The sequence below is a fragment of the Mixophyes fleayi genome, chromosome 7, assembly GCF_038048845.1.
Source record: "Mixophyes fleayi isolate aMixFle1 chromosome 7, aMixFle1.hap1, whole genome shotgun sequence".
Classification (NCBI taxonomy): Eukaryota; Metazoa; Chordata; class Amphibia; order Anura; family Limnodynastidae; genus Mixophyes; species Mixophyes fleayi.
The window spans coordinates 110,709,035-110,735,620 of record NC_134408.1 but is presented as its reverse complement, the minus strand read 5'-3'; the positions used below and the strand labels follow the sequence as shown (position 1 = coordinate 110,735,620).

The 26,586-nt window shown below is 38.2% G+C and overlaps 1 protein-coding gene across 1 annotated transcript in view; it reads left to right on the top strand.

The window, feature by feature from the left end:
* ABCA12 (ATP binding cassette subfamily A member 12) overlaps positions 1 to 21,287 on the top strand; it is an 87,056-nt gene extending 65,769 nt beyond the window's left edge. The window contains exons 36-45 of the mRNA XM_075181383.1: positions 854 to 1,107; positions 2,084 to 2,297; positions 3,412 to 3,521; positions 3,607 to 3,757; positions 4,310 to 4,444; positions 7,005 to 7,108; positions 9,270 to 9,362; positions 10,713 to 10,818; positions 15,019 to 15,156; positions 19,345 to 21,287. Of these exons, the coding sequence (XP_075037484.1) occupies positions 854 to 1,107; positions 2,084 to 2,297; positions 3,412 to 3,521; positions 3,607 to 3,757; positions 4,310 to 4,444; positions 7,005 to 7,108; positions 9,270 to 9,362; positions 10,713 to 10,818; positions 15,019 to 15,156; positions 19,345 to 19,431 (1,392 nt within the window). The 3' untranslated portion in view covers positions 19,432 to 21,287. The remainder of the gene's footprint in view (positions 1 to 853; positions 1,108 to 2,083; positions 2,298 to 3,411; positions 3,522 to 3,606; positions 3,758 to 4,309; positions 4,445 to 7,004; positions 7,109 to 9,269; positions 9,363 to 10,712; positions 10,819 to 15,018; positions 15,157 to 19,344) is intronic.
* The last annotated feature ends 5,299 nt before the right edge of the window (positions 21,288 to 26,586 follow it).

Below are 26,586 nucleotides of genomic sequence, written 5' to 3'. Positions count from 1 at the left end.
CCTTTTTGAGGATCATTCATCTACTTCTAACTCTGTCATGGATACCAATATGCACCATGACCACTGCATCTTCTTCAGCCCCTCCCAACAATCTATTGACCTGATCCACAACATACCAGAGCAACCTGGAGACAATTGTTCAGTATTCATTATTCTGACGACAAAGTACCCTACCTTACCTCCTAATAACTGTATCCCATACCACCAACACCTTTCTGCTCTCCCTACACTATTGTTTTCATTGTTACTGGACTAGACATTCCCATGTTCTCTAGTGGACATACTGAAGAGTTGGTGAGAGAACTACCATACCTAGATAGAAAAGTCTGCCTTATATCATAATTATACATCATTCACAACATGTTTTACAGTTTTTAATTTGTTATTCATTCAACTGGAACAATAGCCATGCAAAATGCATTGGTTTAAAGGGGTTTCCACTCTAATATATATTTTTTAAAATTCCCTATAAAAGTAGTTTAGTGGAGGGTGACACATTTGGGACCATCTGATACATTGAGAAGGGTCCTGTCATTCCAACCAACAGCCAGCTGTCTATTAAAGCTAATGGATCTCTCCAGCTCTGAAGAGACCAATGGATTGTCAAACTCGGTGTACCAGTTATATGTCACTGCTAGGACATGTCAGTACAATAAATGGTATTAGTGGTACTAGTATTATTTTAAGGCAGGGGAGGATTAAAATATATATTTAAATTTATATAGTGTAAAAAACCCTTTAAAACAGTTGGTAAATGTGTTTTTTCATCTAAAGTGCACATTGAATTGACTGAAATTCTTTATTTCATATATTAAAGATATTTATGTACATCATGTCTGTTATTCCTTTACAGCGCCTAAATAGCACCTACAATGTCCTCGTAAACCTTTTTAAGATCTTCCCTCAGTTCTGCTTTGGATACGGGCTGATTCAGCTGTCTCAACAACAAGCTATACATGATCAGTTGGCCATCTATGGAACGGATACCAAGGTGGATGTTTTCAGCATGGACATTTTGGGCTACATGTTTGTGGCCATGTTTGTTCAAGGAACATTTTGCTTTATACTGAGACTGCTGATAAATGATGGGATCATCTACAGTATAAAGTAAGTGTGCTCATCTCTGACAAGTACTTGTTTCACTAACAAAAATAACTATTATATATTTTGTCTTTTGTTATAGTCATAAGAATATAAAATCATTGGCACAGAAGCAATATGAGTGCTAATATTTACAATGTTTGAGTTTCTGTTACTTAGAAAGAAATAAGGTCTAAAAGTCACCACTTTTGTACTGTGGTGACGGCTATTCCAAAATGTTATTTAGTGATGAATTATGAAATACTTCTTTTAGTTTCGGCAGGAATAATGTTCTTAAAGGAGCCTTAAATCCACTAGTAGAACCCAAACCTGGCCCTTTGGATTTATTTCACAAATATGGTAGAAAGAAGTTTTATGTTAACGATAAGACCCAAAGAAATAACATAACTTAATATTTATGGTTTATTATTTACTTACCGTATACAATGTCTCCTGCCAGTCTCGTCATGCTCCAGATCGGAGTTGTGTGCTACATATACTGTATGTTATAATTATAGAGCTGTGAGAGCTCTTACAGGCAGGATCCTCTCTCCGTCTACCCCATGTGTCCCAGACATGTCTTATGCTGAATTTTGTGTGAGCGCTATGCTGCGTGTTTACGCACACACACACTGAATTCATATCTGTACCTATGCTCGCTGTAATTGTTTGCTCACTGCCTATTCTTTTATTTCTACATCACGCTGCTATCTTGCAGTGTTGCATTAATGTATTTTTCATTATGATTATTTGTATTCACGTATCTGTTATTATGCTTATTGTGTTCAATATATGTCATATCTGTTTGATGATTGTCTGGTGCTTAGGAATCTGAGGCGCCCTATATATAAAACTTCATGATGATGACGAGAACAAACATGTAATCAATAAAATATACACTATGGTTGCTCTCCTGCAAAGAGGTCTCACATAGATTAACCGTTTAATAACAAAAGTTTTTAAAAGCCAACTGACTATAGATTGGATTTATTTTATGCACCAGATCATTCATCAAGAAAACCTGTATGAAGAACCCCAGACTTATAGTGAAAGACCCTGAAGAGGATGAAGATGTTGTAGCAGAGAGAGAACGAGTGGAAACCGACAAAGTGGATGAAGATCTATTGCTGTTAAAAGGTCTTACCAAAATTTTCCACCAGGTCAACAAAAATGCGATTGCTGTCAACAATATGAGCCTGGGTATTCCAGCCGGAGAGGTAACTATCACAGTGTTCTACACAAGAACATACAACATGTTTAGATCAGGTGTGTACATGTTTTAGATCTTTCCAGATCTTCATCTGGAAATATGAAAATGTATAAACCTGATGACTGACTGAACATATACAAAGCAATAAAAAAACATGTATATAGTGTGTTAAGGCAATACCATTAAATGATAAATAAATATGTATGTATTATACCTTTAAATTGTAAAAAAAAAACTATATTCAAATAGCCAATGTTAAAGTGCTTAAATGTGCTTATCTGATATCAGAAATAAAAGGTCTCTGGATTTATGACACATAAACAATAAGAAATAAGTAATCACGTAAAAGCCCATAGGAGATCCAAAACATGTAACGCCTGATTCATTAAGGAAAGTAAACAAAAAAAAAAGATTACCTTTGCACCTTGGCTAAACCATGTTGCATTGGAGGGGGAGGTAAATTTAAAAGTGATGGCAGATTTATAGTTGGGGTAGGGCATGTCCTAGATTAACTTTAAATTTCAGTGTAAAAATAAAGCTATCTAGTATTCGTGTGCTACATGAAAAAACATCCAGTATTTAACTTATGTGCAAAATAATAAAGTAATTTGCACCCCTTGCAGTGTAACGTGGTTTGTCCAGGAGAAGATTTACTCCTTTATTTGGCCTTCGTTTCCTTAATGAATCAGGCCCGTAATGTTTGAAATAAGCTTCACGGCTTTAAATTACTTCTGTGTTAGTTCCATTAGTTTATTTCCTGCATGAGAATAAATCTCTTGACATGAATGCAAGTAGTATTATAAAAGGCCTGTAAATATTTCAGAGATTGCTTGTTTGTATATGTTTGTTAAAAGTAAGTTATATAGGTCTTGTCTCGGCAATAAATATACGACCATTGCTAGACCCCAATCCACAACATCTAATAATGAGAAAGTTTATAGAATTAAATATATTGCTATTGAAAGGCAGCAAACCTATTTATCATATTTATATATTTTATGTGTGTGTGTTGCTTTTGCTCTATGATTCTCTTGATTCCTCATTGTCTCTGCAATGCACATACTACATAGTTATTCAGGATATAAGTATTAAAAAGAACTATGCTCTTTCTATCATTTAAGTGTTTTGGGCTCCTTGGTGTAAACGGTGCTGGAAAGACAACAACATTTAAGATGCTGACAGGGGATATTTCACCATCTGGTGGAAAAATACAACTCAGAAACCATACTGGGTAAGTAGTAGATGCTAATAAATAACTACACGCTATTATTTTGTCCTTGTCGAACCCACAAACAGCTTCTTATTCTATCGTACAGGGAGCTGGTGAATGTTTTAGGATTTAACGCAGACTGGTCATCTTTTGGGTACTGTCCTCAGGAGGATGCATTGGATGAATTAATGACTGGAGAAGAGCACTTATATTATTATGCAAGAATACATGGGATTCCAGAAAAATGGATCAAATCAGTAAGTAAATTGGCCATGGCTTTAGTAAAGGTCTTTAAAAATAATTATGTATTAAATTCTCTCAAACATGTAGACTAGAAGCCAGGGCCACCTTAACAACATTATGGGCCCCCGGGCAAAGCAGTGCAGCGAGGCCCCTACCTTCTATATATGTGTATCATATATATATATATATATATTTTTTTATATATATATATATATATATATCTATATATATATATATATATAGATAGATAGATATAGATAGAGATATAGATAGATATAGATATATTTGCAGGATTTTTTATTTTTTTTGGGAGGATTATTTATTTTATTTAAGAGCCCTGTCTATGGGGCCCCCTTGCCTGTGGGGCCCCCAGGCACCTGCCCATCGTGCCCAATGGGAAAGATGAGTGGCCGGTTATACCATCTTCCATGCATCTAGTGCAGATATGATTAGAACTGGTTTCTAAGGAAACAATCCAACATGCTGTCTATGTTTGCAGTACAGAATAATAAGCTATGAATCCTGAAACTTGTATTTATATTTTTATCTTCTGTCTGTATTCATAGGTATCCAACCAGCTACTTCAAAAACTAGAGCTTGTGCAATACAAAGACAAAATAACTGCGAACTACAGCTGTGGCACAAGGAGGAAACTTTCAACAGCTCTGGCCCTGATCGGGAAGCCTTCCATTCTCCTTCTGGTATGGACAACAATATTCACGTGACTACTGAATTATTAGGGTGCATTTCCCTGCAGTGAAAATTACAGATGACCAATTTGTGCAAATTCACAATCCGGCCACCTAATTGGCTAATTTCTGTAAAGTTTTGAGTCCATATGTTCTGTGTATATCGATAAAGTTATTCAACAAGCTATTCATATAACCAAGTCAGCACTGATTTGGGCAAGTATCAAGGCAAATTGATTGTCAGCTATCCAAGTGGACCAGTAAGTCATTAGGGATATCAATAGTGCTGAATACACACAACAAGCCCCGGAGCTTTGACTTATTATTCTGCCATTTACTATATACATTCGTAATATTCTGCATTGTGATATAGGGCATATATTATTAGTATCATGAATCCTGGTACATGTAGTAAAAAAAAATAATTAAATACAGCTTTTCAATGTTCATATAAAAGCTGATAAAAGCTTAAGATTTGTCTGTGATTTTAGTAAGCAGAACACACTCTGCACCTGTTTAAAAAAAAATCCAGTTTTATTTTAGAATTCGGGAAAGTCTCTTCTGAAGCAGGATTTTTAGTATTTAGTTTAATCCTAAAATATGGATTTCCTACATTTATAAAATCAGTGTTTTGTTTTTTTTATGAAAAAGGTACTGGTACTCACCTAATGTTACAAGTTTATACCAGATTTATAGTAGATTCCAAAGCCTGGTCAAGTCTGCACCTTCAGCTTCTCATGGTCACTAGTTGCTGTTAGTAACCACTCCAAAATGTCCTCAGAGTAGCCATAACTCTACATACTTGGTAGGGTTGCTCTGTGTAAGAGGAGGCCCAATGATTTTGATAAACATCGGTGCAGCAGATGTTTGTACAGCAGAGATGATCTTGTTGTGGAATTTTTTACTGATTTAACTTAGATTGTGTCACATACGCTGAATCACATGTATTCGTACAATTTGGATCTTCCTGTTTCCGGAACTAGTTGCAAGAATGAAAAATTATATATAAAAAAAAAGATGACGATACTGTTTGGGTGCCGTCATAAGAAATGCACTTAATAAACTGATTACGTAAACCCAAGTAATACCAAAATTGAGTTATTGGAATTTCTGGTCATTTGAAACGAGACAATAAAATTGTTTAAATGATATCTTCCCATATTTGGCACTAAAGTGTCCCTGTCAAGTCCAATATTTTCAAAAGTGTCTACGCATTATCATAAATACTCACTAATAACCTAATGTATTTTTGTGAGAGGGGACATTTTTTTTTTTTTTTTTCATTTCAACAATGCATCTCTTACTAAACTAATGATTGCCTCCACTCCTCCAGTTACTGCATTACACAGAGCTAAGCGGTGGGTGCATGGATAATCATAATCCACCTAGCGGTTGATAAATTTACCTTTACATTATTTTGCTTGCCAAGAGTTACCATTTCACCATGAAATAAAGACACAAGGCACTTGTTTGGCGTATGAAAGGTCACAAAATTTATTGAAGAATAAACTTTAATCAGAATGGTGGCCAGTAAAGAGCAAGACCAATCAGCCTTCAGCCATATCCATAAACTTATTGAACCAAACATTGAGACGCTTCTAGACGGTGGAGCCCAACTCTACCATATTTGGGTCATTAACTGAGGCCTGCCCAACCAAGCGGTACCCCCCCCCCCCCCCCGCCCCGCGGGTAGTAAACTAATTGAACATCCCTGTTAGGGAAGAGTGCCCAACACGCCACTCAAATGTGTCATTATGGCCGCTGATTGGACTGCTTTCCGCCAACTGGACCTTTCAGAAAGGAAAGAGGCTGATGCAACAAGCAAAGCAGATAGACAAACAAACAAACAAAACAGAAGGGGGCTGAGTGGGCAGGGAACTTTCCCAAGGCAAGAGAAATCTAACTGTCACACTTACCACGCTTATAAGCCTTCCCTAGCGTAGCTCCACCCTGAGCTCTAAAACCGATTGGCTAATGATTACCAAACCCCTCCATGTTAAGTTAACTCTTGTTAATCTTAATACTTTTTCTTTAATATAAACAACCTTAGCTTTATGCTATTCTGACCAGTACCTCTGTTATCCTTACCACCCAGAGCTTGAGTCATTAGAATCTTGTGGAACACTCCTTTTTAACACAGTGAGTGAGCTTGAATACTATTCTGTTCTGAACACACTGGAGCTCAAAGCAGAATACGAGAATGGGTCACTTTAGCTAAAAATGATACTGGTAAGTTCAACAAGCGCAGATCCAAGTTGCACAGGAAAATAGGTGTATTTAATAAATCAATTAAGAAACAATACTATGTCAGGATTTTACAGAAATGTTGGTGACAGGAACTCTTTGCACAATTGCTGTAGTTAGTGTGCTTGTGAGGAGTCATCTTGGGAAAGAGGAGTTGTGATTGGTTAGCTATGGTTTCATTTGCTGCCTTCCCCAACATGGAACACTTAGAATTTCCAACTTTTCGTAAACCTGACTGCTGAAAACACAATGATTTAGCTAATGCCTAGTGTGGTGAGTTATCCTTTCTTTGCTCATATATATTTAGTTAATTTTTTGTTTCTCTTAGGATGAGCCAAGCTCAGGAATGGACCCAAAAACAAAAAGGCATCTATGGAAGATCATCACTGAAGAAGTTCAGAACAAATGTTCTGTGGTGCTAACATCTCATAGGTAAGCCATAGAGAAACATATGATCATACCCTAACACACGCACACACACACACACACACACACACACAGTATATACACACAGAGGCCTGCCTTTCAAGTGTCATTCCACATATATATGTGCATCTTCTTCTCCCTACCATCCACTGCAGTATAATCCCGGTAACAGTGGTAATCATCAAAATTTTGAATTTTCCTATAGGCTAAAGAGTAGAGCTAGGGATACTTTTAGATTTGATGCAACCCTGGGCAAATGTGAGCAGAGGCACATTTAGCATATTAAGAATGGGATTGTGGTAGCAGTGGAGCAGGCAGCATGGTGGCACAGTAGTTAGCATTGCTACCTCACAACGCTAAGGCCATGGGTTTGATTCTGACCAGGGCCCTATCTGTGAAGCTCGTATGTTCTACCCGTGATTTTGTGGGTTTCCCCATGCGCTCCGGTTCCCTCCCACACTCCCAAAAAATACCAGTAGGTTAACTGGCTTCTGACAAAATTATCACAAGTAAAAAGTTATCTTCCAACCGTTACAAATGTATATGTGAAAGTTGCAATAAATTTTCCAGTAAAAGTTTGTATTTTAGCCTAAATCTCACTAGGGTTAATCTACAAGTATAATACTTTGTTCCATTTCTGGAAAAGTTCTTTATCAGATATAATACTGAACATATACATGTCAAATGACAAATATCTGATTAGTAGCTGTGCAAGCACAATGTACAAACAGTACTCAATGAATGGGATATTTTTAAAACAAGCAACCCAGCTATTTACACACAATTGTTATAGTACAATGGTGCATCAGTGGTTTTGTTTCAGATCTTAATATTAATAGTCACCGTAAGAATTGTGGATGGAGGGAAATGTAAAAATTTAATTTAACAAGTATATTTCTTTGTTCATCTTTTCTATACTGTTTCGACTCAGCTGTGTTTCCCTTCTCCTTATCTCTTGATTTCCGTTTTCTCGCCTAACAAGCCTTTCCAGAATCTGAAATTAAAGATCTGGGACTGCATACCCAATGCCTTCTCAGAGGCTATAGGAGAGTATGTACAGTGATAATAAATCAGCTGGATCCAGAACACCAGCCCTGTGTGATTTAGTGCTGTGATTCCATCACATAATGACTGTACATGTCTTCGTTTTCGCAGTGTTTTGTGCACCATATAAAATTCCTCTGCTCCTCACTATAATATGACATATTGAGGTGCACGTTTCAAACTATAGAAGTTGAAAAGTGAGACAGAGAGGCATTGCTGGGCTGTGTCAATAAATTAAGATGTTTGCTTCAATTTTGCCTTTTATTATTTGTGTGTGGAAATGGGATGAAGAGCAGAACATTGATAGGAGGTTAGAGCAATAGCAGGAGTGAGGTTATGGAGCAGTACACACAGAATGGACTGTCATAACACGGGGCAACAGGCAGGGTAATTGGTTTTAAGATTACAATATAGGCCATTATGTGAATCAGATATATATATATATATATATATATATATATATATATATATTTATATATATATACACACACACACACACACACACACACATAGCATTAAATCATTTTTTAAGGAATAAGTATATGGAGCAATAGGATGAATTATAATAGAGACAAAATGGGTAAATCTGAGCATACTCTGCTCCAATTTGTAGCAAATAAAACATGTTTCTGTTTGAAAACCACTGACATCGGGAAGGTGGTAACAGGAGTCAGACATACTGCATGCAGAGCACTGTATATGCCCCCCTTCCCATTGAAAACAATAGTCTATAGATCTAGGTACCATTAGATACATTCTGCTAGAGTGTATCTAACCAAGAAATGAATCCGTTTAGAAAATTGACCATTTGCTTCTATTAAGCTTACTTTAAAGGGGAAAAATGGAAGATGGAAGAACTTATTATTTAAGTTTTATATGAATTCATAAAAAGGTATAGGTATGTGGATTAGTGAATGGTATTATAGAAATCCATGTACAACTGCACAGAACCATAATGTGCATGTGTGTATTTGTATATCTGATGTACACACTGGTAATATGATTACACCATACCTGTATATGAAACAAGATAAGAATACATATAAAACATATATGTAATATATTAATTAGTGCCATCATACTACTCTTAATGTTGTATGCTCCAAATATATCTTGTTCCCAGCATGGAGGAGTGTGAGGCTCTCTGCACCAGGCTGGCAATCATGGTGAAGGGAAAGTTTCAGTGCATCGGCTCCTTGCAGCATATAAAGAACAGGTCAGTCTCTTCTATATTTATCTAGGAACCACTTGTATATTTATATGCAGTATGTGTCACTTGAATCTTGATATTGTAATATGTTTGTGATGAGATTATATCAAGTAAAATGCAACTTTTTGCTACGTTTTAGTTTTTAAGTTTCAGCAGATTGGAGATTTACAATGAAGTGATGCTCCGGAAAATAAAATAATTTTTTTTTTTTTTCTATTCTGGTGACTTGTGCTGGACTTTGTGAGCCAGGACATTGGGCTTTGTAGAAGCAGCAATAGTTGTACTCAGAGTTCGAAGTGGGCTGGTATACGGTGGTATGTCATACCGCCACTTCTCCTACTGCTTGGATTGTAAAACTATCAAATTCCATTCACTTACATTTTCTATACCACCACTTTTAACTTTCCACTTTGATCACTGACTGTACTACATAATAAGTTGATATGTATGCATAATAAAGATGCATAACAGTAGTAGGCACAAAAAACATTTCATCCTTGTGACTGTGATTTTTAAATCGCACGCATTATCTGGAGACTGGAAAACAAAAGTGTTCCTTACTTTGCACACTGTGCAATAGGACCTCTTACATCATGAGTTTAAATGTGAATTAACCACTATATCCTATCCATGGAGGAAGGAACACGCTGGTGGATGCCAGAAAAAAAATACTGTTGTCCCATTATTTTCTGAGATAAGTTATTTTAACAAGAGATAAACTAGCAGGAAAAGATCAATGTAATGGTGGAGAACATGAAATGGAGACTTACTCTGAAGCCATATTGTTTGATAGTTTAAATGTCCAACATGAGTAGTGAATAAGATAAAATTGGCGTGCAAATCCATCTGGGCATATGGGTAAGTGTGTGCACATCGGTGTGTAAATCGAATTTAAAAAACAGACATAATTGCAAAACATTAGATACTTTGTATAATGGCGCGCAGCCTCAATCAGTGAGGTATTAGAGTGCAACTAATACATTTGCCACTAATGCAGTAGATCCCAAACTTTCTCAGTTCAAGACACCCTTAGGGTCTCCATAATTTTTTCAAGGCACCCCTAAGCTAAAATAATTACCAAGTAGTCCCCCACCTTGCTTACCACTGGCCCTGGCCACGACACCCCTGTGAGATTGTCGCGGCACCCTAGGGAGCCACGGCGCACAGTTTGGGAACCACTGCACTAATGTGTACTTACACATTGTGACATTACTTTGTGATGTACTATGCACATAATATGAGTTCCTGAAATTTTAACTGGATGTTTCCAAGCCACAAAAATCTGCTTCTATGTTGACACTTGCATGGTGCACCTTTCACTATGGTACAAATGAAGGATCTTGTGTTATATTTCAGGTTTGGAAGTGGATTCACAGTGAAGATGCATATCAAAGACTCCTCAGTCAACGTTGAGACAATTACTGACTTCATGCAGTTACATTTCCCAAATACATACTTAAAGGTACAGCCTAAGAAAATGATATATTGTTTTGTTTCCTTTATGCTAATAAACAGGTGGTGGATAAAATATCTGGTCTGGTGTCTGAGAAAGCCATGCTATCTGGATAACATCAGTGGTATGCTCATCAAACCACTGGGCACAATCATATGCTTTGGATGGGAGAACTTAAAGACACCCTTACAATCTGGAAAGAAATGCTACAGCATGGGATAAAGATAATCACTCACTGTCATTAACTAGCAATTAGCATTGGCCTTGCCGTCAAGATACAGGGGCATCCACAAGCTATTAGTCATCACTTACAGCAGGAGAATGTACCTAGGGTTAACTGGCAAAGACTCCCACACAAGTTAGCTCTTCTAAGGCTACCTTCAGCCTATCACTGGCCTCCAGTACCATAGAAATAGGAACATATTTTCACACCCTGGCAAATATCTGAATAAAGAATGCTTAAGTATATTAAAGTAAAAAAACCAACAGAGCTATAATCATATTACGAAAGGGTTAAATCAATCACACCATAAGAAATGTAACACAAAAGGGGACACAATTGAAGATACCAGTCTACTTATAGCCAAACCTGTGGTATTTGCTGTGGTCTTGATCCTTTATAGGGAGGCTCCTTTCTTTTCACTGCTAGCATGGAAGTAGTCCTGCTTCACAATCGCCTCAATCTTGGTGGGCGCAAGATCTGCAAGGTATTGGGATGAAGGAATAAGATTGATGTTCCTTGAAGTCCTTTGCTAATTGGTCAGTTCAGTAGGAGCTATAACCTATCACCATTTCTGACATCCAGCTTCATGATCTCTATGCTGAAATCACCTGTGGTATATTTACTAAACTGCAGGTTTGACAAAGTGGAGATGTTGCCTATAGCAACCAATCTGATTCTAGCTGTCATTTATTTAGTACATTCTACAAATGGACAGCTAGAATCTGTTGCCTATCTGCAATGGGCAACATCTCCACTTTTTCAAACCCGCAGTAGTAAATATACCCCCTGACCTCTTTTCCTGTTTTTCAAACCCGCAGTTTGGTAAATATACCGCATAGTCTTTTAGTGAGGTCCACAGCTCCAGACTTAATAGCACTTCCTATGCTTATTAGCATAGTCCCACTAGCAGTAGTTAGAAGAGCTAGATCTTAGCACACCCATTGAACAGACTGCGCTTTTATCAGTCTTTACAGGAGCAGTGTCACCCAAAGGATGCTACAGCTCTTTTACAGATTTAATAATAATACAAATATGGATTCACAGTTAAACATACATCATACATATCAAACAAACTGTTAAACAGTGGGGCTATTGGAAGGTCCCGTTAAGCTTAACCTTTATTGAATATGCACAGTACCCAACTCTGCTGGAACCCAGAGATCTGCGCGATAAAGGGAGTAAAAGACACTCTTACTAAAGTCCATACTTTTTACAAAACAAAGCACATCAAGGATTTTGTCACACTTGCATTATAAGGGAATGACTGCACTTTGCATTTATTCCCATGTTATTGACAACCATGTAATCTTGCATTTCACTGCAGCTCTGTTAAACAAGTAAGTGTATCTTAAGTGTATCTTACACTTAAGTGTATCAGTCACAACAGCCCTGTGAAGCAGATTACTAAATAAATAAATGTTAAAAAATTGTGCTTCTCCCTCCACAAACAGCACAAGGGTTGGTTATGCTGTTTGGAAGGAGGTGCACACCTTTTTTTAAAATGTAATAATTTTTTATACTGCAAGGTCTGAATTAAAAAAGAAGAGGTCTGTTGCACCAGCAGAAAGCACCCGCAAAAAAAAGTCCGCTAGAGACCTATCTACGGCTGTATCAACACAGCACAGCATGTAAAGTGAACATGCCTTTATATTGCTGGGCTCGCCCACTACCTTCCCTGTTCCGCCTCTCTAAGCACAGAGAGGTGCAAGAGGGAGATCTGTCTCAGTCTGAGAGCAAACGAAGATGGATCCTTGGCTAAAAGTGCTTTTTGCACTGTTCATTTGGACTTACATCAAGCCCTGTGTGCTCCTTACTGCAAATGTCGGGTGTGATGACGTCACACCCAACATTCAGTGCGAAGGGAGGAGGATGCCGCCTTGTCAGATATCTGGCACAGCCTCAGGTAAGTATGTTTTATTCTTTTCCATTTGTGAGGGCCATGGTGGTGCCACAAAGACTAAGCGGTTATCACAGCAGAGAGTTTTTTGCTGCACACAGCTTAATAATTCTGGATATGTTTTAAAGTATCAAATGAAACAATGCTGATCATTTAATTATTAACTCCTGGTGCAATATTATTTGTTTCAATACTTGTTAACATTCACTAAAATTCTTTGATAATGGACCACATATGGTTAAAAAGCTTCTTAATAAGAAAATATAAGAATTGTGACTATTTTAGGCATAATGCCTCACTATTATTCCTTTGAAATGTTATTCTTCATTTCAGAATGAATGACCCTATTATTTTCTGTATTTAGGTCCCAATTTTTTGGGGAAAAAGTCCTATAACTAAACAACTTAGAAACTACATTTCATTGTACTGAGTATAAAAAGAACAAAGTATAGGGTTGGTGATTCCTGGCAATGCAAAGGGATTATTCAGAATAAAATATTATTGTATGCATTAAGCACAATGATTCTCTGATCTGTAAAAAAAACCATGTTTGTACAGAGGCTGTTCTATTGTGTATAAAGCAGTGGACTGTGAGAGGAGAGTAAATGTGATCTACAGCTGAAAGATAGAGACCAGTTACATTTATCTGAAGCAAGCCCTCAAGCTGCAGCTCACATATATTAAGAACCCACTCTGTTTTAAATAGTCAGAAAGTCTGGTGCCAGGGTTAAAACTACAACCAGGGTAGAGAACTGAGCAGTGTCTGAACTAAATTAATTGTATCAGATTTATGCCTGAAAGGTGGCCTGTAGTCTTCCGATATCACCATGCTTACTGTCTTTTACACCCTTTTCCCCTTAAACTGTCACCAAGTGCAACCCACACTTTTGCACATCACATAAATCCCAATTGCAGCTTTATGGGTGTGACTGGCGCTGTGTAGCAGTATTCAATCTGAAATTATCATCACCTGTTCACTACCACAAAACAATAGATAGATTAGTCTCTCTTTGACTGTACAAGGTGTGCAGATCACTGTGTGATATTCATGATCAATTGGAATGGGGAGAAATGTTATATCTACAATCTATTTTGCACGCTGCGGCAAGACTGGTTTTCCTTGCAAATCGTTATTCCTCTGTTGAATCACTCTGTATGTCTCTACATTGGCTGCCTGTCTTCCACCGAATCCAATATAAAATACTTTTACTAACCTATAAGGCTATCAGCAAAGTTGCACCAACATACATCTCCTGTCTTGTCTCAAAATATATCCCAACTCGGCAACTCCGTTCTGCAAAAGATCTGCGTCTCTCATCCACCCTCATTACATCCTCCCATTCCCGGTTACAGGACTTTTTTCGGGCTGCACCCACTCTATGGAACTCTCTCCCTCGCACAATAAGACTCTCCTCTGGTCTACAAACTATCAAGCGTTCTCTGAAAACCTACCTATTCAGACAAGCTTATAATATTCCTCAACCACCCTCTTAACCTCACTACCTTTAGCCTGTTACACAATTTCACACAAGACAACTACCCCCTGACCAATATTGTTGTGCGACAGGATCATTCAGCTTATGAGTCACTTTTACCTTTGCAGTGTGGCTGGGCCAAGATGCAAAATGTATACTTAACCTCATGTGTCAATTGTCCCATAGATTCTAAGCTTGCGAGCAGGGCCTTCTTACCTCTTTGTCTGTTTTACCCAGTTTGTTTATTATGCTTGTCCCCAATTGTAAAGCGCTACGGAATATGTTGGCGCTATATAAATAAATGATGATGATGATGATGTGTGGTTTGGGGATCAAAAAAAAGTAAACTTATCACCTTTTTTTATTTTCATCAGAATGAAAAAAAGAAGAAAGCAATTCAGGGTCATTAATACTTTCTGGGGTTAATTTGTTCTATAATAATGCCCAGTCTTTTCCATCCGATACTACGAGGGATAATATATTGAGCATTTAGCAGTGCATTCAAAACTAATTTTTAGACATTTGGCAAAGCCATAGTGAAATAAAAGGTGGATGTAGTTATGGAAAATATATTCTACAGTAGTCGTGTTAAATGTTCCTTTCTTTCTTAACAGGAACAACATTTTACTATGGTGGAGTACCATGTCCCCATGTCCGCTGGAGGGGTCGCCAGCATATTTGAACTTCTTGAGTCTAACAAGATAACTTTGAACATCATTCACTTTTCAGTCAGTCAGACGACTCTGGATGAGGTACTACATTAAAAAATCCTATATCGTGTAATGCTTATATTATAGAAACCCACTGGTCTTAATTCTCAAATCTCTGTTTCATCTATCTATTCATCGTAATTTAATCCAGAGGGTAGGTCATGCAGTCATTGGATAGTAAACATCACCATCCACTTATGGGCTACTCTGCTGCACAGACTTGCAGTGATGACAATGTGGTGGTAGATTTGCTAGAACACTGACACAATGGCCTACTCTGGGAAATTATTCCTGATCATGTATACACTCAATCAATTGCCAGGAGTGTCGGTTTTTACAAAAACACACCTAAAGAGTTCAGCAAATCACCATGGTTTTGCACCGCTGCACCTTGGTACTCTGTCCAGCACTCTCAGGAGCAGCCACAAAAACAAAATATAACCTTATACCCCTTTAGGCCTTCCAATCAAATAAACTTGCTTTAATAATAATGTTTTGTTTAGGCTCATATAGAGCACACATAAATCATGTGTAGGAACACAGTAATTTAGGTTTTTTTAGATATGGCAATCTTGTGTATGTGAATGTTTTTATTTAATTGCCTAGAGTGGAATGCACTTCTCCATCAAAGTTCATCATTTGGGCCCAAATCAGGCCCCATTAAAAGTATTGGACAATACCCCATCTCTGCCAGATTAGACATGGCGCAAAATTAATGTCCTTTTGCAGAAAGTACATGCAACAACCCTAAAAAAAATTCATTTGTAATTTCAATACTCTCTCTCTGTAAATGGAAATATTGTTTCTGCACTGTATCACAGAACAAGGCACACCGATGCACCTACTTTTCTGCAGTGTATCACAGAACAAGGCACACCGATGCACCTACGTTTCTGCACTGTATCACAGAACAAGGCACACCGATGCACCTATGTTTCTGCACTGTATCACAGAACAAGGCACACCGATGCACCTACGTTTCTGCATTGTATCACAGAACAAGGCACAGCGATGCACCTACGTTTCTGCTTCTGTATCACAGAACAAGGCACACCGATGCACCTATGTTTCTGCACTGTATCACAGAACAAGGCACACCGATGCACCTATGTTTCTGCACTGTATCACAGAACAAGGCACCCAGATGCACCTATGTTTCTGCACTGTGTCACAGAACAAGGCACACCAATGCACCTATGTTTCTGCATTGTATCACAGAACAAGGCACAGCGATGCACCTACGTTTCTGCTTCTGTATCACAGAACAAGGCACACCGATGCACCTATGTTTCTGCACTGTATCACAGAACAAGGCACACCGATGCACCTATGTTTCTGCACTGTATCACAGAACAAGGCACACCGATGCACCTATGTTTCTGCACTGTATCACAGAACAAGGCACACCGATGCACCTACGTTTCTGCACTGTATCACAGAACAAGGCACACCGATGCACCTATGTTTCTGCACTGTATCACAGAACAAGGCACACCGATGCACCTACGTTTCTGCACTGTATCACAGAACAAGGCACAGCGATGCACCTATGTTTCTGCACTGTATGACAGAACAAGGCACACCGATGCACCTATGTTTCTGCATTGTATCACAGAACAAGGCACACCGATGCACCTACGTTTCTGCACTGTATCACAGAACAAGGCACACCGATGCACCTATGTTTCTGCTTCTGTATCACAGAACAAGGCACACCGATGCACCTATGTTTCTGCACTGTATGACAGAACAAGGCACACCGATGCACCTACGTTTCTGCACTGTATCACAGAACAAGGCACAGCGATGCACCTATGTTTCTGCACTGTATGACAGAACAAGGCACACCGATGCACCTATGTTTCTGCATTGTATCACAGAACAAGGCACACCGATGCACCTATGTTTCTGCACTGTATCACAGAACAAGGCACACCGATGCACCTATGTTTCTGCACTGTATCACAGAACAAGGCACACCGATGCACCTACGTTTCTGCACTGTATCACAGAACAAGGCACACAGATGCACCTACTCTGTACTTTGTTAGGAATACATTCACTCTGCCCATCTACTCCCTTCTGCAAACTGCTGCTCCTCTGCCAATGTTCCTATCCTGCTCTATAAACCTGTTCACCTGTCAGAAATCTAGGAATGCATGCTGAAATAAAGGTGCACAGTTAATTCAAAAGTGCTTCTACATTGATGAGCTGCCATTTTGTGCTTCCTTACTAACCGCCACTGTTTACATAAAGTTACAGTATTTAACTTTTGTTTTTAAACATCCCAAATAAATTGGTTCACACTTCAAATAGCAATGTCTTGTTGCGTCTTCTGAGACTGCGCAACTGTTGAGATTGAACAGCATATAGTTGTCTACTTATTAAAGAGCGAGAAGCCCTATCTCTGGTGAAAACGGATATTTGCAGCGGCAATAGGGTTTCCTCTATACATCAGGTGGTCACTGGCAGCCATAGCAGCTTTGCAAAGGGAGCTTATTTAATAAGGATCATGGTGGTACAAGTACCACCAAAATTCTTCTTGTTACCGACATCTATGGGCAACTGGAGATTTTTAAATAGAATGCCTTAATGAGTGGTTTTATATCGCCACCAAATACGGCGATAGAAAATTTGCCTTGTTGCCGAATCTCAGTTAGACCCCATAATCTGCAAAAGAGAAAACTTTTGTTTAAGGCACATTTTCTTATCATATTTTGGGCTCCTGCTTATTTCACTCTAAGTTAGGTACTATACAAATTAGTAAGCCTATATTTCACGTCATTCTTTTTACTTGAAAATAAATGTGTAAATACATTGGATTGCTTGCATATATTTCTGTGGAAGTTTTCTATTATGCACTAAGCAGGCAGCATCTTGTTAAAGAGAAATCCCTCTGAGCTGCCGGAATCACATGGAGAGAAGAAAGAGATATAATGTACATAGTGTAAAATGGTCTAAAGATGATGTACAAATGTACAAAATGGGTAAATAAACAATCCCCTAATGATGGTGAGATGAATTCCTTAAAGTTAGGTGTTTCTTCATGTGTCACACTCCCATGTAATAATCACAAAAAAATGGAAAACAATATATTGTATATAAAAAAATAAAATAAATCTGTGACTAGGGAATGTGCTCTGCTGTACCCGGTGAGCACATTGAACCACAATGTCTCTACTTGTTGAGAACTTGTGGTGACTTTTTCCACACCCCAAACTGGTGAGAAATCCCCTTCTGTATGAACAAAAGAAAATAGAATGTTTCACTGGGAGTTTGACAGATGAAGGAATCCCTTCTAACTATAAAGTTTTTATCTTACCATTATTAGATGAGTGTTCATTCACCCAGTTTGCAAGTTATTTCACCTTTTAATCATTACACATTATATATCCTTTTCCTTTCTTCTTGTGGTTCTGACTGCAGCAGGGATTTTGCTATATTGAACAACTTGTGGGAAGGATTCTGGGACCCGCCATTTCCCTTCTGGCTGCAAAACAAGAACCGTGAACCCTCTGCTTATAGAGGATTTTCCTGTGGGGGTGGTGCTAGCCAACTATTTTAGGCCTCCTATTTCCACCATGGAAATGCCACAGCATTGGTGGTTTTTTTAAATCACTGTATTTTGTGTGGTCGAAATGCACAGGTTTAATATTCTAGTTTAAACAGTTTTGCATTGAACTGGAACAAACTTGCTACAATCCCACATTCAGGGGCCCGGGTGGCAGGGGGGCATCGGTCCCCCGGGCCGCTCGGTTTCAGCGCTTTTAGGGCCGGCCGGCCGCTCCTGGGATCAAAAATCACCTCATTTTGTCCCGCGGCCGCATCTCATGACACGAGATGCGGCCGCGTCAGCGCACAGGCGGCCGCATCTCATGACACGAGATGCGGCCGCGTCAGCGCACAGGCGGCCGCATCACATGACACGCAATGCGCCCGTGTCATTGGACGCGGCCGCATCGCGTGTCATGTGATGCGGCCGCCTGTGTGCCCCCCGGGTTATACTAAACCAGCCCGTGCCTGCCCACATTACCTAATTAAACCATCAGTTTTGGAGAAAAAATTAGTATTCTAGTTGAACATCACATTGTGCTGCACTAAACCAAGCACAGTGACATGAAAACAATGCTAATGGCCACAAAAGCAGTCACTAAGGCTGCTGCAGGAATTCACAGTTGGATTACAAACTGCCCCATAATATTGTTGATATATTGTTTTGTTGTCCTCCAGGTTTTCATCAACTTTGCCCAGTCTCAATCAAGTTCTGATAACTCCAGTACCAGTGGTCAAGAATTTCAACAGGTTGTGGTTGCATAGAGAATCTGCATGAGCTTGAATCTCCGTGGAATCAGCACATGCAACGCAAGTCAAAGCACTTTCTAAAGACGCAGTCATGCAATATGACTATTCAAACATGACTATGTACTGCATCAATATCAACGGTATCGCATTATTTCAGTAACAAACAAGCAATATTTGTACTTTTTGCACTTTTTTATACCTCATGCTGTATAATGTAGGCTTAACATGTCTGTCATTTGTCCAATTAAACCACCTACCCAATGTGAGTAGTAATGATAGTGCCATATATAGAAATACATAAATTATATTTTCATTCAAAAGATAAACTACTTTGAGAAATAAATTAGGGATATATTGCTACATAGATATAATTAAGATGAGTGAAAAATATACTGTAAATACTAAAACCCAAAGACAGACATGAAGTTCATAAGTATAAGACATATCATATGGACTCCTTGTTGCAAGGACAAGAGGTTTACAATTGTTATAAATGTTTACTATAGTGAAAAAGAAATCATATTACATTTCAGTTTGTGTTAACTAGGGCTGAAGCTGCTTTTCACTCTCTGTTTGCTGCAGGTTTAATGTATGCATACATATATCTAATGTTGTATTCTATACAAAAAGCTAAAAACATTATATGTCAACATCTAATAGAAAATGATATGTATGGGGAGAATAAGCAGGGTGTGACATTTAAATCTACCAGTGGTTGAGTAGACTTTCCATGTCCTGCATTACATGTATCCACGCCACAATGTTTTCTTTAATTAGTCTAGATTCAATCACTCTCAAAGGAAGACCAAGAGACAAATATATAATACACAATTAGCTACTGTATGTCTGTCTCCTGAAAACATTACATAACTATGGATACAATGATGGTTGGACAAAAATACTTGTAAGAGCAGAATAATATGTATATGTGTCCATATGCAAGTGTGATATATTATTTATTTTTCAGTTACACTGAGAGTCAAAAAACATCAAAAAGGACTATAATCCTGGTCAAAATATGTAAGCAATATGTGACACGTTTGATCTGTAGTAACTGAATATACATCTTGACAACATGTAGAAGCTTAAACTCCTCTTCATAAACACCAAGAGCTTTTATGCTATTCTAGCATCTGCATTATGATATATAGCTTTCCATTAAAAAGCAGGACAGCAAATAAGGAACTCTTATTTAACACTGTAAATGATGGCTAAAGCATATTATACACCAACAAACCCAAATTGGTACAATACTTTTATAGTTTAAAACTTGGATTGAGATATTAATCCCATGCTCCAGCTTGTGTAATGATTCCATTGTTGTATATTTGGGGTTACTTTGTTACTGGCCTGTTAATTTCAATATTTGTCTATGTATGGTTTCTTATATATGTACAAAGTATGGTGCTAATGCTCAGCATCTTCAACTCAATATCCATCAACAGTGAACATTTCTAGTACATTTTAATAATCAACAGAGAAAAACAAGTATGGAAATAAAATTATTGCTCTTACTTCTCAAGTACAGAGAGATTTTTTTTTCTGCCACTATTATTTCATTCTTTATTAAAACTGGTAGCAAGTGGTAAGTTGTGTTTTTCGTTAAAGCTTGTTGCTTGTAAAAGCACTAAATGAACCTGTTCTGATTTCTGACTTACAAGAGAAAACAACTAATTAAATATACATTAAATATGCAATATGTATTATAACTTTTTGAATCAATAGAATAGACAAAAAATTGTAATACGATGCACTTGTGTGCTATTACTTTTACCTTTCTAATCTTGCTTTAGTTTCCTAATAGCCAATATTTCAAAGTCATCTGTGTTGATAAAAGTATTGAGTCATTAGCTTATTTATGATAAATTTAACAGTGCTTTTGTAATTGTTTTGACATAAAAATTGATTTCTTTAAAGCAAAGTGTTTACAATAAAATATATTTTTCTTTTATGTCTAATGTTCATGTATAATATGTCAGTTCTGAGACCCCTTTGGATACAAATAGTTTTGAATTTAAAATGACATATTACAACACAAAAAACCCTACAACTTACAAAGCTTGTATCTGCTATTATTATTATTATTATTATTATTATGATTAACATTTATTTAAATAGTGCCAGCATACTCCATAGTACTTTACAACTGTGGAAACTTACAGTAATAAAACAAGATAGGGTAATAACAGAAAGGCAAAAAAGTAAGAGGTCCCTGCTCGCAAACTTACAATCTAAAGGGAAATAGGAGTTTGATATATGAGGTTAGGTGCATAATACAAGAGGTTTAATTGCATAATGGTCCAACCATATAACAATGGGAAAAAGTGTTTTTTGAATGTAAAAGGAGAATAAATGAATGTTTGCATGAACTGTTCAGTATGGTGGTCAGGGCCACCCAGGACTGCTAAGAGGAATTTGGAGCTCTGGTACAGGAACTTTCTGGGCCCCCCTCCACACCCAGCAGGAGAAAGGATGCGCATTGCTGTGGTTAACATGGGCTGTGGCTGCACCTCTTTACACATGACATTATGGGGCGAATTCAATTAGCTGCAAAGTCTCTCTGGAACATACGTGAGACACTATGACAGAAGTTTCTACCGTAATTGCCGGCAATGTGTGCGGCATGATATCCACGCACCCAATCACTGGCAATTTAATTGCCCCCATTATGTATTAAAATGGTGTTGCTCTCACCTACCTGTTATTGCAGCTTTCACAATCTGGTACTGGATTCCTATATGGATCCTGGAATGTTGGGACCCGTTTGGAAAATGTACATGAAATATGAAAAATAATTAGTGAACACAGTATATATGCAGTATATAATTATATAACAAGCAAAAGATGTGTGATAAAAAAAACCCATAGATATCTATATGTTCGGAAATAGTCAGATAATGAAACACAAGTGTAACTGTATAAGAGAAATGGCTGCCTCTAGGGGTTCTGCAACCCCATACAAAGACATATATATACAATAAAAATTAAGAGGCGCTCAAAACCCCTTAAACAAAGTCAATAATGATGAGAGATAATTACATAAAATTTTAAACTCCAAGCTGATTGATTCACAAAGTAACATGGGGGAGATAACATGGAATACATATATATATAATGTAAAGATGTTTGAACGCCTCTTAATTTTTAGCGTGCAGCATATAATACATACATTATGATCAAACATTCAACACGCCACCCCCACAGCCGCATCATAACCCCCCAGGCACAGCATAACTCCTCCAGACACAGCATAAGTTAAGCCCCCCCCAGATACAGCATAAGTCCCCCCCCAGACACAACATAAGTCCCCCCCCAGACACAGCATATGCCCCCCCCTCCCCCTTGACATAGCGTAAGTCTTCCCCAGATACAGCATACTCACCTAAGCTGTGTTGGGTTAGAGATGGATCTTCTCCTCCTTTTTTTTTTTTTTAAATCATTTTAAAAAAAATGTATTATCTGACAGCGGGGCCCAAGTCCCCCAGGCTGGTCAGGCCCCAGTAATTTGTACCTGCCCCACCCCTGTCTCAGACGCCCCTAGGGCCACCCATAAAAATTATCAGCCCTCTGACAAATTTTGAACCTGGGCCCACCTCTCTTTGGTGAGTAAATTTTCATTATAAAAATTCAAGTGAAAGTTCATGGTATGTACTCTGACTATTAGATTTGGATCAAGGTTAATATCAAAGATTAAGAGTTCCCTTGGTGCTGTCCACCAGACTCTCTGATTGTAGATGAAATGGGTATTTTCCTTCCTTTAAAGTTACTGTGGGCAGAGAAAGAACTTGTAACAGGTGGGTGGTAAGCTTTATACTGGGAATTCCCAGTTACTGCAGATCAGTTGTACACTGTAGATCAGGGAAGGCCAACCAGTCAGAGACTAAGGGGTATATTTACTATACTGTGGATTTGATAAAGTGGAGATGTTGCCTAACTAATCAGATTCTAGCTATCATTTTGCAGAATGTACTAAATAGATGATAGCTAAACACGTAGTTTAGTAAATATACCTCCAAGAGCCAAAAAATATCTATAGGTACCGCAAAGAGCCAACTTTACCTTTTATATGTGCGTGCATATATATATACCCAGTATAAACACCCATATACATACCATACACATATACATTGAAAATATAACATAATTTGCAATATTTGATTGTTAATGTAATCAAATCTCCCGACATGCCTCTTATATACACATCAGCCTTCCGACATGTAATCAGACCTCCCCACATGCCCCAGAAATGCCCATCAGATCTCTCCAAATGCCCACCAGACCTCTCCACCTGCCATTGGATATCCCCACATGCGATCAGAACTCCCCACATGCCCCTTGCATGTACATCAGCCTTCCCAAATGTCATCAGACTTCTCCACATACCCCAGAAATGCCCATCAGATATTCCCATATGCCCATCAGACCTTCCCACATGTTCCTTACATGCGCATCAGAGCTCCCCACGTTTTTAATAGTTTTTAATCCATTAATTGAGTATAGAAGAAATTAATTATGCACAGAGCAGGTCAGCCAAAAGAATCCCCCCCCCCTCCCTCCCAGGGATAAAAAAAAACTTATAAAAATAAATAAAAATTATTCCAAAGTCATCATGTCATCCGAACAGGCTCGTTATCTGGAGGTGGACCATATTTTATGATATTTCACTTTTGCAAGTATGCATATATCTTTCATGTTACATGGTAGCATTAACTAGTAGCCCAGGAGCAAACCAAACCTGAGCAATCATCACTCTATTCAGGGTCATGAGATTAGAAATATATGTATCTATATATTTGTTAGTATTATCTTCTAAAGAAATGCCATGCAGGCACCATTTAGCACCCATTAAAGGGGCCAAGGAAACAGTATTCAGAGCACACTCTCAAATCTCTGACCAAAAACTCTTTACTACCTGACAATCCCACAGTAAATGTCAACAGTCACCCATAAGAGTGACATTTCGGACACGCAGTACTACTTCTTTGACCCATCCGAAACAGAACGATCAGTGTGTGGTAGGCCCTACGTAGTATAAATAAATGAACCTGTTGATAATGAAGGCAGGAAGCAGCACTGCAGAGACTTTTAAGCATATGGAACCACTCCTCATCCAGAAGAGGGCCCAAATTCACCTCCTGTTTAGATCTAAGTGTATCTAAATCAGCAGAGAAATGAAGGTTAGAATATAAAGTAGATATGGTATTCCTAGTGCCCACCGCATATAAAAGACATTTAAGGGGAGAATGGAGAAATCAAAGGGGGAGACGAGGGAAACTTCGAAATAAGGGCGTGTCTTAGTTGAAGATAGCAATAGAAGGCAGAGTTAGGAATTTCCCTTTCCAAGGATACATGTGCAAAAGTCTTCAAACAACCAGACTCGTACAATTGCCCTAAAGTAGTAATACCATATCTACGCCATATATTATACCTTTGCATTTGACAATTTCAGGGAAAGAGGAATTATACCACAGAGAGGTTGAAGGGTCACGTCCCTGACCTCCAAGTATATGTTGGGAGAGATGCCAAATCTTCATCGCTTGCATAACAATTGGCAAACTTAATAATCTCATGTGCAACCCATTACCAAGATAAGGTATTTAAGAGAATGTAAGTTATCAAAACAAAATATATGTGTCAGTGCTGCTTACAGACTTTGAGTGTGCTATTTGTTACTGTGTAATATTATATTAGTTGCTCCATATGGTGGCAATGAAGTACTTTTCTATACCAGTGCCTCTGGGATATTTCGTTTTATATTGGATGAAATAAATCAGTTTTTACTATGTTCTTAAATTTGTTCAAAAATATCCTCTATCAACAATCGATATTTAGCCGTTTTCTGTTGCATTATATTTAATAATTTTTTTATAATGAGTGTTAATAAATGTATTTCTTTTTGGGGACTCACTATTTGGGGCAAACTAGCTGCACAATCTTATTTTCTCCATAAAGAGTTAAGACTTTTTTAGTGCATCCAAATTTTGATGGTATTATTATCTAAGAGCTTTTGGAGTGCCTCTCAAAAGTAGTATCCTTCTCTTTTTTTTAGTAATAAATGCAGCATAGTAATATAGTCTAAGGTGTGGGAGGGCCGATCCAGCATCAGCCTTGGACCTACAAAGAAAAGACAAGCGAAGCTGAGCTCTTCCATCTCCCCACAGGAACGAGGAGATTAGCCTGTTGATATTCCGGAACACTGACCCTGGGAGATACACAGATGAATGTTGAAGAATGTATAAGTATTTAGGCAAAACAACCATTTTAAATAAGGTGATCCTGCCCGTCACAGTCAAAGGGAGTTTTTTCTAAGTATGTGAATTTGATTTAAAGTAATCTGTGACAGGGTCAAGATTCAAGGAGACAAATTCATAGAGAACCAGGATATCCAGACCCCAGGATATTTGAAAAAAAGGGTCCATTTTAAAGGGTAATGCTCAGAAGCACCAGGGGGTATTACACCATGCAGCGGAAAAACATGTGACTTGTCCCAGTTAACCAATATGCCAGAAAAGTGACCAAAACTATTAACTGGCAGAGCAGAAAACCCAAAGAGGCATTACAGTCTAACAGATAGAGAATCATGTCGTCAGCATAAAGATCTATAGAGTCTCGTGCTCTTCCCACCGGAAGATCAACAATGTGCTGATGAGCTTGATTTAAATATGCCAGAGGTTCTATAGCTAAAGCAAACAAAACAGGAGATAGAGGGCACCCCTTCCTAGTACCTCGACCCAAATCAACGGGGAAGAGTTACATCCATTTACAGAAACTCTTGCCGAAGGAGTGAAGTATAGCACCTGAACCCATTTGATAAAGCCAGTCCCCAACCCAAATCGATGTAATATCTTCAATAAGTATCCCCTTCCACTGAGTCAACAGACATTCGTTTGATAAGTGTCCCTCTGAGCAAAGCCTTTAATGCATCCAAGAGGACAACAGTGGATGACTTCATCCTATTGTAATTCAAAAAACCCTCCCACATACAAGTAAGATCAGATCCAGCCCACATCGAGTCCAACCAAGCTGGGTTTAATTTCCAGAAATTTACACCCGTGTCTTTAATCAAGTCAATATAACTAAGCACCGGAGAATGGTCAGAAATGCCTCTGGGAAGATATCCAACCAAATAAAACATGGGATTAACCACAAAGAAGGCAAAGCCAAGTCTAT